Genomic DNA, 16,032 nt, shown 5'->3' with positions numbered 1-16,032 from the left:
AGAGCGAGACCAATCCTCTCCTTCAGTCAGCGTTAGACTATGTGTGCCGACTAGTTGTCACAGTGTGTTTAGGCTGATGGAGAAGGCGAGACTCCTAATGCCTTGTTGTGATACTGGACAAATGTTCGGCAGCAGCACACTCACACACTCGCACGCGCGCCGAAATACACACAGACGCATTTACACGTGCACACATTTACACGTGCACGCGCGCACACAAGCAGGCCACTAACTGTCTCTTGAGATTAACGTTGGTGTGATCCATTCAGCTGGCCCTGATCACATTAAGATGGATGGACCCCCTGGTGCTGTGTGTGCATATGTGTGTGTGTGTGTGTGTGTGTGTGCTCGCAGGGTCCCATCTGTCTGTGTTTTCTCCGAGGCGAGGTCCTGTGACCTAGCTGCCATCTTCAGTGCCCTCAACTTGGATAAGCAATACCCAGAGAGAGAGAGAGAGACAGATAGATAGATGGAGAGATGGATAGATTCCTCTTCTTCCTCTGCTTTCATTTCCAAGGTGACAAATCAAAAAAATAACACTGCATCCTCTCCAGGCGCTGCTATTGTTTACCAAAATGAAGATAATGTTGTCGTTGCTAGAATTTGGTGTCTTGCGCACAGCTGTAGCTCTCTTATGCTCCGGGCAAAATGCAGGGAAAACAAAAAAGTGTCCATAAAAACAAATGTTCACGCACTTTATCACTCACAGGCCGACTTGTTTCAATAATTAATCTTCTTATTTTTCCATAGATTACCTCTTGCATGTCTGCATTGTCAGGTTTGCACATTAAGCAGTTATGTTGATATCGAATGAGAAAGAAGATGGATAAACTACAGGAAAACAACTGATAATGTCCCATCAGATCTGGGACAACAAAATAAAATAATATTTGGCCATAGTGTCTTTACATGCACACAGTATTCACACACATTCAGATTAAAGTCTTATTCAGTATGAGCTTCAATCTCCTCATCACAGATATCCCTATATACTGTATACACATATATTGTACAGAATATTCTTACCATGGATACTTTGATACTGAACTTGCACCAAAAAAAAAAAAAGTTAAGGATATAAGGTGTACACACCCTCATTATCCTGCCATATTCCAGTTATGATTTTCAGAGGCAGTAGAATAGAAGTCTGCTTGTGATTAGAAAGTTACCGGTTTTCCGAAATCTGGGGAAAACCTGGGTGGGGGAAAAGTGAATGAGAAACACTCTCCTCTCCATTAACAACTGCTCAGTGGCTACCAGTAGAAGACTGTGGTTGTACTGGGCAGCTCCCAGGTGCGAATGTGTTGAACTGTATGAATCTGCAGTACTGCTGAAAGAGAGCATGCATGCTCAGTCAACTTTCCCTGGATAAATAAAGGCTTAAGAAACAGCTTATGGCATCTGCACGAGCCAAGCTGAAAAGGCATCATGTGAGTGAGGATCAAGGAAGTTATATCCCAATGGGTCCATCAGTAGTGCTGTGTTGTTCAGAAGTGGTCACATTGTTGTGCTGTTTGTGTCAAGCTGTAAGGGAGTCCCCATTATATTTCTGTGAGTCGCTCACAGACAGAACGCTTGTTTTCTGCTCTACAATAGTCTGAGTTGTGCGCCGCCTCTCATCAACACACTTGACGGTGATATATTATCACTAAGTGGATTATGTTGTTATTGTCGTTGCATTGGAGTGTAGGGAAACCAATTTGAACATTGTGACATTTTTATTTAGAGGAACTGAAACTTTTGATCTGTGTTCTGTGTCCAAAGCTTGCATTAGCACTGCTGTATTATTAGTAGCTGGACTTGGACTGTGGTCCATTATCGGTCACACTTTACTGACCATGGGGCTGTTGGTGAAAACACCACTTGCCATACATGTATCCCATGTGTATCCCAAGTTGCTTATCTGTTTGAGCTATACAAGAATACACTTGAAAATGGGCGATTGAAGCCATCCATGGACATGACAAAGACATTTTATTCAATGAGAAAATACCTCGTTTTGCTCCCATTTGTCCTCAATTTTTTGACCCCCGCACAAACACACACACATTTAACCAGCTGAAACGTTACACTCGTGTTTAGCCCAGAGCATGTTCCTGGTTCAATTAACCAAATTCATCCAAATCCAGAAATTGAAGTGAAAAGAAACTATTTTGGTAACAAGATTTATTTCTGTTTCATGCTTTTTGTCCCCAGTGTGACGGATCGGTGGTTAGAAATAGAACACTAATAGGGTAAAACACAAGAACACACTTGTTAGCAGTAGCAATATTTATCCTTCATTTCTTTTAGCTGTAGTTTTTTTGTTTCCTTATTTTCTGACTGTCCGGACCGCTCTTGAAGAAAACAAAGACTCCTCCAGTGTTTACACCACTCCATGCCCCTGGCTCTGCTGCCAGCCCGCTATTTCTCTTTTGTAACTTTTTAGCTCTTTAATTATATTTTATTTTGCAGTCTTCCTCCCTCTCTTTCACGGTCGATTTTTATTAGGCTTCCCAATTTTTTTCCCCCTAAAACAAAACAGTGTATTTCAGTCCAAGCGTTTTCAGTCCAGTGCTTCGCCTCAGGCTGAGAGACAGCTGTCCACGGCTATTTTGGAGCAAGCTGGACTCTTACACAACAATACACAGTCTAGAAGATAAAAGACAGCTTTGTCTCCTCTCTCTTTTCTACTCCTGCTTCTGTACAGTTGGGGAACAGTTTAGATTAAAAAAAAAAAATAATAAATAATCTTCCACACATGAACACACACTCACTCCTTCTGCCCTCCCTCCTTCCCTGAGTTCAGCTAAGTTGAGGCACCGCAATTGAAAATTGAATTTGTGGCTGGATTGGTCCATTTTGAGATATTATATTTTGCTTCTATTGTAGTTTCATATCCAAACCAATAATCAAAAACAGCCATACATAGCTAATTTATTCAGATTTATACCAGCTACATCAAGTACGCCAAGCACAAAAAAACCAAAAAAACAAACAACCTTAATTGGCAATGTTTTGATTACATATTCTCTGTATGCAAAACACTTTTTTCAACTTATAGAGGCTTTTTTGATCTGTTTTGTCATCTCTTTTTTGTTTTTGTGAATAATTCATTGATTGTACTAATCCCTCTGTAAATGACCAACTATTTAGTGACCAACTATTTAGAATGCAACAGGAAAATTCACTGCTAATGTGTAAATTTGCACATTTTTTAATGAAATACTGCTCCCCTCTCGCTTTGTACAAAGATCTACTCTAAGTAAAAGATCCACCTCTTTCTCCCTCTACCTGTGTGTCCAGGTGTCTGAACGCTTGTACCTACTGTAAGACCAAGCATGCCCGAGGAGACCTGGCCAGCTACCCCATAGACGAGCTGGTGGAGAGAGCCAGGCAGTCCTTCCAGGGTGAGTCCTGAGTGTAGTGCACACACACATGCACACACACACACACACACACATTGATTGTTTGTGTACTTATGAGTGTGTATGATTTTGTCCTTTTTAAGTATGCAGCCTGTTTGTGACAAAGTCAGTGTATTTTGTGTGCGTATGTGTGGTTTCAATGCATTTCCTCTGTCTGTGTGTGTGTGTGTCCTGGTAGGGGGGTCTTGGTAACACATGTTGATGTTTTTGTTCTTGGGTGGAGGGGTCCTGCCAGTTGGCTCTAGTCGGATGCCAGATGAACAGCTGTTCCGCCCTGGCATCTGTTCCCTAAGAGCAGACTCCCAGCATCCCCCCCGCCGCACAGCAGGCCGCGCCTCGATCAGCGCCCCGGGCCGGTCGGTCAAGGGCAAGTCTATGGACCGATACTCGGGTCTCATGTCCGGGGCGTCTGTCTATTAGCTAGTTTGCGACTCGAGAAGTACGAGTATGTTTTATATAAGCAATGCGGGGAATAACAAGCATTCAAATGAGGCTGAATGAGCATCGTCTCCTCTCCTCCTAGCCAAATTCATGTCAAATGCCGCGGTTGAGGTCTTCATGCCTGGAGTATAATAAGCCAAGGTTAATTGTCTTATCCTGTTAACATTTAATTGCGCATGCACATAATTAATCTGTAGTTCAACCTGAAAATGAAAAAAAGTTTTAGCCAGTTTATTCAGCGAACACACAAAGCGCCTCCTTCCAGTCAAAGACACATGAAAACTGATGAAAACCCCATCATTTCACATTGTCAGGTCATGACAGTTGGCCCGAATGTGTTGTGTTTGTAATTCTGATGTGCTTCTTCGCGGATGTAATCATTGCACTCCAAATTTAATGAATTCAAACGCTTTTTATTCTAATAAAAAAAATGATTCGGTACTCCTGCCCACTTCTGCTTATTTTGCCTCCAGCAACTTGGCTTTTCTGTCTTTATGGAGGCCTAATGGTGAGAGAAACAACCTCGTGACCTCAGCCAAAACCAGTTTAAAATTGAATTATCCAAATATAAGTTGTCAAATATAGTTAAATTTTTCTTTTGAGTCTTGGATATGCTTTCAGAGGTATAAAAAATGTCGCTTCTTCGCAGTGCGCTACTTCCAGAACCGTCCCTGGTTGCACAGAAGTATACTCTGCTACTGTTGTCGTGTTTTGGCAGTGAAACTTATCTTAAAATTGATTTAAATAAAAAAAAAAAAAACTGTTTTTAAAAGTCTTAATTTAACTTGCACAACCCGTAGTCACCTTGTTGTTCCTGCTTCTGTTGCTGTCTTAGTGTCTGTCTGGATACCGGGCGATTTAAAAAAAAATAAAAAGTGTACCCTTGACGAGGACACGGTTGCATAAATCCCGTCCAGATCTCTCTTAAACAGCTGTATCCATGCCAGTGCGTTGCCCTGGGCCGGGCAGCGAAGGGCAAACTCACCAGCTGCTTGGACCGTGGTGTGTGTGTGTGTGTGTGTGTGTGTGTGTGTGTGTGTGTGTGTGTGTGTGTGTGTGTGTGTGTGTGTGTGTGTGTGTGTGTGTGTGCGTGCGCGCGCGCGCTGCGGGGTTAAGATGCTATGTAGTTTTACACTTGTTTGAGGGAAGTTAGTCGTGTGCACATACCGGTAGTTTGGGAGGACTATGTTGTTTTCTGTGCTCATGTTTTACTGTTCCTCAGTACTAGAGAGGAAATATGAGTAAGTAAAATTAGTTAATAAAGGCACGGCATGTACAGTTAAACAATTACATCTGTCAACTTCATCCATCAAAGTTAGACGCCTGAATGATTGGTTTAATGTTACAGAAGTGTCTTCATTGGCTGCAGTATCAAGCAATTGATTTTTGTACACTATACACTCTTAAGAAGGATGTGTCACTTTAACACATCTGTGTGTCTTCTTTTGGACAACACACACTTGTGTTACTTTTCAACACAAGATATGATAATAACAACACATGTTGTGTTTCAATGTATTGTCATTATTGTCCCAAAGACGACACACAGATGTTAAAAATGACACATCTTTCTTAAGAGTGTAGATTGCCATTGACAGTGCATGGAGAGATTAAACTGTCATGTTGTAGAGGGATAAGCTAATAGCTAACTCTACATTGATGACTTCCAAAAGTTGGGAAACAGCTGGCTTGATACAAGAGGCTATTTCATTAATTTGCGTATAACACATAATGCTCAACTGATTTAGCAGGAATACCAAAGGGGGAAGTCCAAGAGGAGAAGTGTTACTGTTACAGCCTAATCCACTGTAGAAGTTCCTCCAGGTTTGCAAGTACGGCATCATCAGTGTCATAGTCTGCCTGCCTATTGTATTCGATGCCACCTTAACTAGTCCTCTGTGCACTGTCAAAGCCCCTGGTTACTATTCCCGCTACATAAATTCTCTCACTACAAATCAGTTTGCTGAAGCTTATCAAAGAAATGCCATTGCAACCTCTATTTCTTCTGCTGCTGAGCTTCTTTCGAACCCAGATAAATTAATTTCCCTCTTCCATTCCTCCTGCTCAGATATCCTGGACTCTGTAGCCCCCCTTAAACACAGACACCCTAAATTTAAATCCCACCAGTGGTTGGACGATTCAACCCGTTCTCTTAGGCAGGCCTGTCGGAAAGCTGAGCGGAGATGGAAAAAAGATCACCTCTCAGTTTCATTTGAAATATTCAAAAACTGTCTGGCTAATTTCCAAACAGCAGCCAAAAAAAGCCAGGGCTAAATGTTTCTCTGCGATAATCAGTAAACATTCTCACAGACCTAAAATTCTGTTCAGCACTATAAAATCTGTCCTCAATCCCCGTATCTCTCACGATGTTGAAGCATCCACGGACATCTGTGAGAATTTTTTGAGGTTTTTCACGGAAGAAATTGAAAACATTCGATCACTGTTCCCTCCCCCTCTCTCTGACACCCCCCCCCCAAAGCGTATGGGGCTCGCCTACCTTTAATCATTTTCAACCGGTTTCCTTGAGGAGTTGAGGAACATAGTCATGCACATGAAACCCACTACCTCCCCCCCATGATGTTGTGCCCTCCGATATCATAAAAGATACTTTTGATATAATTGGACCTAGCATCCAAGTTATTATTAATTCTTGCTTAGCCTCTGGCACTGTCCCCGCATGTTTTAAACACGCAGTTGTCCAGCCTCTGCTCAAAAATCATAACCTTGATGTTAAATGTTTAAATAGCTATCGGCCCATCTCTAAATTACCATTTGTCTCAAAAATAATGGAGAAAATTGTCCTGTCACAACTACAACCATTCCTGAATACCAACGAGATCCTTGATCCATTTCAATCAGGGTTCAAAGCCCTCCACAGCACAAACAGCTCTGTTAAAACTCTCTGTTGACTCTGGGGAAAATGCCATCCTGGTTTTACTAGATCTCAGTGCTGCCTTCGATACCGTGGATCATGACATCCTTTTGACACGTCTCGAACAGTGGGTTGGTATTAAGGGTACAGCACTAAACTGGTTTAAATCCTATCTTAAACATAGGACATTCTCAGTGGCTTTAGGTCAGTTTTCCTCTTCCTCTGCCCCTGTCACCTATGGGGTCCCTCAGGGATCCATCCTGGGGCCAGTTCTATTTTGTCTGTACATGCTCCCTCTTGGAAACATTATTAGGAAGTATAACATGTCCTGTCACTTTTATGCTGATGATTCACAGCTGTACCTCCCTCTAAAATCTAGGGATTCCCTACAGCCTCTCCTGGACTGTTTCGAGGACATTAAAGGCTGGATGGCAAATAATTTCCCTCAGCTAAACAGTAATAAAACTGAAGTAATTATCTTTGGTCCCTCAGTCCAGAAGCCATCTCTCCAGTAAGCTAGGCCACCTCACCCCGTATGTGAAGTCACATGCAAAAAACCTGGGTGTTATCTTTGATTCTGAGCTCTGTCTCGTTAAACAAATCAGTTCTGTTGTTAAAAATAGTCATCAGTTAAGAACCATTTCCAAACTCAAGCCAATTCTGTCTTTCAATGATATGGAAAAGGTAATTCATGCCTTCATTACATCACGACTGGACTATTGCAATTCCCTTTATTTAGGCCTTCCCCAGTCTTCATTAACTCGCCTGCAGATGGTCCAAAATGCAGCTGCAAGGATGTTGACTGGTACTTAAAAGCGCGAGCACATCACCCCAGTCCTAGCCTCTCTTCATTGGCTCCCTGTTCATTTTAGAATTCAATTTAAGACCTTGCTGATTGCTTTCAAAGCTCTTAAAGGTCCGGCCCCATCTTATATCACAGACCTTATTCACTGGCACTCAGCTCCTAGGTCTCTTAGATCTGACAACAAATTTCTCTTGTATGTCCCATGGTCACGACTAAAACTAAAAGGTGACAGAGCCTTTGTGATTGCTGCTCCACGATTGTGGAACCAGTTCCCGTTAGATATTAGATGTGCTCCCTCCATCTCTGTTTTTAAATCTAGGCTGAAGACACATTTTTATTCTCTGGCCTTTTTGGCCCACTAATCTTTCAATCTGTTGTCATGTCTATAACTCTGTATTTTGTCCCTTGTTGTTGCTTATTGTTGTCGTTGGTATGTTTCTCCTTGTGTTTTATTTTTACTTTGTATTTTAATGTTCTTTGTACAGCACTTTGGTCAGCTCAAGCTGTGTTTAAATGTGCTCTAGAAATAAACTTTGCTTACTTACTTACTATAGTCAGAGAGGGCCGATATCATTGCAGTTGCTTTAGAGAAGCCCTAAACTTGCTCTAAGAATGACCAATTGCTCCCAGTTGTCTGTGAATGCGAACATATCTCCCACTATATCGCAGAATCTCCAAGTAAACATCATGGAAGTGTTTGCCCTGGGTGCCACCATTTTGAAATGGGCATGAATAATCGATCCAAGTTCAACCACCAGTCAAAAGTCAGAACCGGTTAGAACTCGCCCATTGTCTTTGATGGTTGACAGATATATGTATTTCATTGCACACGCCACATCTTGTGACACTGAAATAAATAACTGAATTAATTATTAGATGGAAAGATAAATAAATAAATGTTTGACCACATCTATGCTAAAACAAAAAAATCCCCAAATTACAAGCATCCTGTGTTTTTCCCCAGAATTTGGTTCTTGGCAGGGTGGAAAAGCCTCTGAAACAACATTTAGACCATGAGACAATTCTACAATAAATATGTAATCAAACCAACTGCATCACATCCATCATTATACCAGAGGTGGATGACTGGATGATACTCAATTTTTAATGAAAGGCCAACACCGGTCTGATACTGGTTAACCCTAGTGTGAAGAACAAGAAGCAGGAACTTCAGCTTGGAGGTCAGACAGAAAGGTGGTGTGTGTTGTGTGTGTGTGTGTGTGTGTGTGTGTGTGTGTGTGTGTGCGATCCGTTAGAACACAGGAAACATGAGTGTCAGAGACGGTTGGTTGTTGTTTTCAAAACAGAGAAAGAGGAAGCTGGAGGTTACTGCCTGTCATGATTTACAGAGAGAGATGGAGCGAGGGAGAGACAGAGAAGGGCAACGAGAGAGAGAGAGGAAGAAAGATGGGGCTTCTGTTTGTCATGTTGACTGTTGACTATCTCACAGAGAGAGAGAGAGAGAGAGAGAGAGAGAGAGGGGGATAGAGAGAAAAAGGGATATACAGCAGAAATAGAGGAGAGTTGTAGTTAGTAGTACCACTGTCACATTTTAACCTTTGATGTGACACACACACACACACACACACACACGCTCGCTGGCGAGTGTGATAAGCACACATCAACTGGAGCAACATTAGTCCCCCACACACCCTTTGGCCGTCTAATGTTTTTTTTTTTCTGTCACATATAATATCTGTCTCTATTGTTGCACAAATGAAATCATTGGGCCGCATTTATGGACCAAATGCATAATGTTTCCCCTATCAGATATTTCTGTTAAGGTTGAAATTACATTACAGCAATGTCTCTCTCTCTCTCTCTCTCTCTCTCTCTCTCTCTCTCTCTCTCTCACTATTAGCCACCTTTTTCTTATCTCAAACAAATTGAGCCTCACAAATAGGGCCCCGCAATTCGATTTGCTTTTTGATGTCTTTTGAATAAAAAAGAAAAAAAGGCCCCCGAGTACGAATGCTAATTTTGATTGGCCGGTCGAACCAGCGTCGGGCGCATTTGATTGGTTTATCTCGGGGAACTACGGAAGGATTTATGGGATTTATTCAAATGCGATTTGAGGTAAATAGCTCTCTTCCCGTCTGGAAAGAGAGAAAGGGAGTGAGTGAGGGCATGCGGCTTTTAAAATAATCTGAATTATTCAAATGTCTGAATGTATAATTTTGAAATCAGAAGGGCTCGTTAATGCATGCAGGTAATGGAGGCTCGGGATATCATATAGGAAATGACAAGTGTGTGTGTGTGTTGGGGGGTGTGTGTGTGAAAAAAAAAGAAATATTTAAGCATATTCCTCTCTGTTGGCAATTCTGGAGAAGACAGTATTTACTTGATGAAGTATGTATGTTGGTAAACTCTCTCCATCCAACACCAGTCTGCCAATATCTGATTTCTATCCTCCTCTTCCTCCTCCTCTTCCTCCTTTTATCCTTCCTCTACCTCCACACCTCCACACTCCTCTTGCCTCCTCCTTTCTTTAATCTCTAGCCCTCCAAGTATTTTCATTCATTTTTCACAAGCATTGTATTTTGCCAACTAGAATTCCCGATTCCCCTCTTCCCTACCCACACCTGACTCTTTTTTTAAACATTTATTAAATTCAGAAAAAGAAATAATCTGTGTTGACATGTATTGTGACTCTATCAGTCAAATTATCCAGATTAAAGGAGTTCATTCTCTTTTCAGTAAGACAGATTTATCAATAGTTTCACTGTATAACACATAGTTCTGTTGTATTTACTATATCACACTGTATAATAATATATAATAATACATGTTACGATGCAATATTATGTCGGAAAAGAAGTAGATTTCTAAAATGTGCTCACCTCATTGTGTTTTGTATTTGGGTGCTAAATGATTATGTAGTGTTTGTAATAATCCAGTACAGAATCTATCAGAGCATAATGTGAAGAACTCACAAATTCAGTGCCGTATCTCCCACTCATTCATGGTCAGAATACTGTAAATGAAGGGGATAATGTTGTGGATAGGATTTGGAGTTTGTCGAATCATTATTAGTATTTTATCTCCACTGTCCTAAACTCAGTGCTGTACCCCCCTCAGTCCCCTGGTCAGTGTATGAGCTGAAGTGACAGACTTGACTCTGTGACATGAGGCCTGTACTCAGGCCCGTCTCCCGTCAAGACAACCCCTGCACCGCAGCGGACAGGCTGCAGAACCCTCGGGGGCGGAGGCGGAGGTCATTTTGACTAAAATGAATTCCATCAAACGCTGTTCTCAGTGGTCAAGTGATGAGTAATGTGTGACCAAGGCTTTAATTAAGGGAGGGTGTGTGTGTCTGGGGAGCTTGCATTGAAAAATATGAATCACCACAATCCATCACAATGCAACTATGTACACAAAGTACAGGGGTAAAATGAGGATTAGAAAGTTAACCAGGCCTAACCATAATTTTTGGCAGTGGCCTGATGCATTATGGAAGTCCATGTGGAGTTTTTTTTAGCCTAAGTGTATCTTAGAGTCCTTGGAAAGTCTGAAAAGAAGTCTTGAAGTAAATGATTTAAATGTAAGGCTTTAACAAAAGTATTACAATGTTTGAATACAGTTTTAGAGGTCTTATTTTTTTCTCTATGCAATGTGGGGTTTCTTTGTGCTGCATGTCCACAGAACAGGGTTTGCAGTACAATGTTTTTTTTTTAAATCATATCTACTTTGCTAAACACAATTGGACTTCATGTCCCTTAAGAAACAAATTTCCTGTCGTCCTTTCTTACACTGCCCATTTATAGTTTCAAATCTTGTGTGTGTCATTACCTATTCTCAATTGGAAATAGGCTGTTTTGCCAGATTTCTGTCTTTATTTCGGTGTAAAACTTAAATTCAATTCCAGGAAGCACTGAAAAGCTCTTTAAAAAGTCTTAAATGTGGCTTTCTGAAACCTGCATACACCCTGTCCTTGGTGTGAACATGGTGTGTGTGTGTGTGTGTGTGTGTGTGTGTGTGTGTGTGTGTGTGTGTGTGTGTGTGTGTGTGTGTGTGACAGGAGACAGGGGTCCAGTCCAGTATTTTTTGACATTGTCTTCAACACCCCACTGCGGCTGTCTCCTTGTCATTTGAAACTGTCAGCAGGCTGTTTTTGAGATCGCTCTGTCCAAAACGGGATGTGACGCTTCATACACACACACACACACACACACACACACACAGCTATCGCTCCCACATGACACACAACATTAGTGTGTGACATCCATCTTAGCAATCATGACACGGCGTGTTCTGGGCTCTAGCTCGTGCTGGCACATGGACAGCGTCCACCAGAAACCTCCTATCACCAATTTTGCTTTTTTCCCCCTATAACTGACAGCTGGCATGTTCTCCCATGTGTTAAAAAAATATTTGATTACCTACAGACCAAGCAAAATTACTGAAAATGCATCGTAATGCATGATGTCAATGGAAAATCCACTACTTACTATGTTTTTTCCCCAGTAAACACACAATACTGATTTTTAGGTTTAGCTTTTTTACCGACTCACACATCACATCAAATCCTTTTTATGATGGCATCATACTGTACACACACACATATACACACACTAACATACACACCTATCATCTGATGTTGCTCTCATTTCCACATGACTGACGGCATCAGCGTTGTACACGGATATTAGCAGAAATGACACGGCTTGGCTTCCCGGCCCCAGCAAGACGGCATATGACAGATAGCCACAGATAGACAGATTTGCGGGCTAGCTCCTTGGCTAGCTCCAGCATCTGTGACAGGTGTCAGCTCCTGTTTGCCACCGCCGCCGGAGCCCGAGGAGACAGACATGGCTGCCAAATTTGCCAGGAACTATCTGACACGGATCAGCGCTTCCTCCAGGTTTAGTGTTCAAGTTCAGGTTTAGAGGTCGAGTTTGAGTCCGACCGATAGTTTAGATGAAACGTAGATATAATATTGTGAGGGAAACTGTCAACTTACGCCATCTGCTGGTTGCAGTCAAAGGAAACAAATGAAGAGTTCATTTGCAAAAACAGATAAAAAATTAACTGACTGTTGTATGTAATGCTTCACATAACGTACTTTCTGAATCCAAAATCCATTTGTCACAAAAGTCGATATGGCCTATTGACAATGTATTACAAGTTTGATTGATATTACCTGGGGAAAAAAAACATGATTTATAGAAATGAATACAAATGGAGTTATATGTGTTTGCAAAGAAACTCTTCAAATCACCATTGGTTTTCCGATAGAGGGATTTTTAATAATTGATTATAAATCAGTAACCGTTTGAACTTTCATATATCAGGCATTTTGTGACACTAAGGCACATCGGCTGTGAATAAGATGAAACATTTATATTGCATTTATTTTCAGTGGACTGTGGCAGTGACGTCATCGGTGCAACAGGCTTTGTAGTCCATTTTGGGAAAATCTCAATGAAAACTTTATTATTGCATTTTAATACCACCAGATCTTTTGAAACACTGCAATAACAATCAATTTCACAGGACTTAGATAAGTAATCGCACCTAATGTGCAAACTATCCAATTCATTTTGATGGCCAGTTTTGAAGGCAAACAGCAGGCGGCGAGATGACGACTTTCCCTCATAGGATAGATAGGAAACAAGCACAGAGCATTGAAGATAATACAAGAGAGAACATACTGAGAATATTACAGCAGAAAAAAAGTGTCTGTTGAGATTTACTGGGTCAAAGTGGATATGCAAGTGCGCATTGTTATCTGTTCACATTATCAGGTATACAGATGGAAGAACATAGGCACAGAACTGCATGCAGACGGGCACATAAAAACAAAATAGATGGAGGCGAGTAGATTAAAAGCAGATTAATCTCTAATTTGTTTCCGATCGATGGAGATGAGACAGAATGGAGATGAAGACACAAGAGAGACGGTGGGGAGCGAGAGAGGCAGGCTGGGAGACCGAACTATTGATATGAGCACATTGATCATAGCTGAGTGACCATCATCAAAGTGCTGCCTATTGGAAAGCACATCTGGAAAACTGCTGAGCATGCAAGCACTAACACAAATTTCCTGTGTGTGTGTGTGTGTGTGGGGAGGCAGTCAGATTCATTATCCTCTGGGAAAGCTCTCACCAAGAAGCTAAAAATGGATTTTTGAATTTTCTCCAGGCCAATAAGTTGTGGATATTTTTCACATAGACAGGACTTTGTCCATGTGCGCTGCTCTATACTGAGAAATCGTTCACAGACTCCAGCAACAGTTTTTCATCAAACTGACTATTGTGGAGCCAGAAAACTCACAACAGACACAGTCACTGTCTCTTACGCACACACGCACACACACACACACACACACACACACACACACACACACACACACACACACACACACTAGAGTTGAAATGTATGTCAGGGCTAAATATCTAAATACATGGCCCATACAGGACAGAGGCTGGTGCTGGCAGCATGATTATCTGGAACAAGTACAGATTCTGTACAGTCCCACAGCACATTTATGGCAATGGTGTATAGTCCTGTGTGAATACAAGAAGAGGATTGTGGGAGTTGTGTGCAAAGTCACAGTTAAGGTGCAAAATTCTGTGAGGCCTTGAGGACTGCATCAGTTGTGGGGGACGACATGTTTACAATTGCCTTATTAAAAGCTGCTACATGTAGAATATTTACCTTAATATATCTTTCTCAAATGGCTGTAGAAAAATGAGACCATCGCTGAGAAAACTGGTTTATTCTACATGTTGCTTTCTAACAATTCCACTAATTGAGTGAACATGTAACTAATACAAACATTTTATATGAAGTATGTATTGTATTTTTGGAGTGATGATGTGTTCCTCGATCAGTGAAACCAAACTATAAGCTGAATAGTAGGCTAATGCCGAGCCTCCTAGTTAACTAGCATTAGCTTGCGAGCTAGCGTTAACGTTTTCCCTCAGCAGCAGCAGTTAGCTTGTGAATAGGAAGATTTTGGCTCTGTCCACACTGAACACAAGCCCCAAAAATCTGCTCACTCAAATTCCCACAATAACAAGCTAGTTAATGGTACAATGCTATTAGAAACAATTGGCAGACTGATGCGTTAGCTAATGTTAGCTGTGCTGCTGCTTAGCTAAGATTCAGCTGCTTTGTCTTTGCGACAGTGATGTAAAACACTGCTTTCATGGGACTCAAGGGGTCGCCAGTGTCATCTAGTTTCTAATTCTACTGGTAGCAGCTTTATGGAGATGCTATCCACATTTTAGAGAATTATACGACAAGATAGAGATATTAAAAAGCTGGTTAGCTCACAACTTTGTGCCGGTAGACTGCCTCTGTGTGCTTCACTGCTGTAGCCATATAATGCTCATCAACAGGTAGTTGTCAGTAGTCGTTGGTGGTAGCATATGTTGCTGTGGCAGGTTACTAGGCGCTGTTACCATGGCGGGTTGCCGGGGACTGATTGAAAGCCAGGTGTGGTGCACAGGTCATGTTTCTCGTTCAAGGCAGTCGTAATGCGAAGTGGAGAGTGTGTGTGTGTGTGTGTGTGTGTGTGAGAGAGAGAGAGAGAGAGAGAGAGAGAGAGAGAGAGAGAGAGAGACAGAGAGAGAGACAGAGAGAGAGACAGAGAGAGAGACAGAGAGAGAGAGAAACTGTATTCAATGTGTTACTCTTCCCACCCTGTGTTTTACTGCTTGTGTCTGATCTCTCTCTCTCTCTCTCTCTCTCTCTCTCTCTCTCTCTCTCTCTCTCTCTCTCTCTCTCTCTCTCTCTCTCTCTCTCTCTCTTTCTCTTTCTCTCCCTCTCCCTCGCTCACTCGCTCTCTGTCTCTGTAAATATTTAGTTGGTACAGTCATTACTGTCAGTAGTTTAATACAGAGCAGGCTATTGGCTGTTTGTCAACCCCTACTGGTCTGGTCTTAAACACACACACACACACACACACACACACACATAAATGCTATACACACAAACAAGAGATAATCTCATTCCCTTGTGTGATGAGGAGAATGGGAAAGCAGCGCACACACACGCACGCACGCGCACACACACACACACACACACACACAGCTTCCCCAGGCAATCTCTTCAGGCCAGGTTTGGTCAACCCAGCTCCAATCTCACCTCTACCACTACTCATTATGCATGGCCATGATGCTGAGTGTGTGTGTGTGTGTGTGTGTGTGTGTGCACTTGTTTGTCAGCTTGTGTCAGCTTATTGTTGTTTGGGACAAGGCCAAGCAGGGGGGAGAGGCAGCAAGAGGTCGAAGGAGACAGAAGAGTTGTTTTCTTTCTTTTTCCCTCTCCATTCTGCGACCAGATTAAATATCTTTTCTCTGCTTTCCTTTGCTCTTAAAGTTCAACAAACATACCCCGGTCCTTCATCTCCGTCTCTACCTCTGTCTTCTTGTTTGACCTCTTTTTATTCTCTCCATAGACTGGAGAAAGAGGAACAGAGGGTGGTGTGTGTGCGAGTGTGTGTGTGCGCGCGCGCGTGTGTGTCTGTACTGTCTCGTCCTGTGATTTAGTGCCAAGCTGGC

General features: G+C 42.0%; 2 protein-coding genes across 2 annotated transcripts in view; both read left to right on the top strand.

The window, feature by feature from the left end:
• sox4b (SRY-box transcription factor 4b) overlaps positions 1-16,032 on the top strand; it is a 416,166-nt gene that overhangs the window by 123,061 nt on the left and 277,073 nt on the right. The gene's annotated exons all lie outside the window — the stretch shown is intronic.
• Positions 1-16,032, top strand: part of cdkal1 (CDK5 regulatory subunit associated protein 1-like 1) — a 295,881-nt gene that overhangs the window by 116,911 nt on the left and 162,938 nt on the right. The window contains exon 8 of the mRNA XM_071913088.2: positions 3,286-3,389. Coding sequence (XP_071769189.1) covers positions 3,286-3,389 — 104 coding nt within the window. The remainder of the gene's footprint in view (positions 1-3,285; positions 3,390-16,032) is intronic.

This window comes from Centroberyx gerrardi, chromosome 12 (assembly GCF_048128805.1).
Source record: "Centroberyx gerrardi isolate f3 chromosome 12, fCenGer3.hap1.cur.20231027, whole genome shotgun sequence".
NCBI lineage: Eukaryota > Metazoa > Chordata > Actinopteri > Beryciformes > Berycidae > Centroberyx > Centroberyx gerrardi.
Note: the sequence above shows the minus strand (reverse complement) of the source record. Positions and strands in the feature narration are given on the sequence as shown.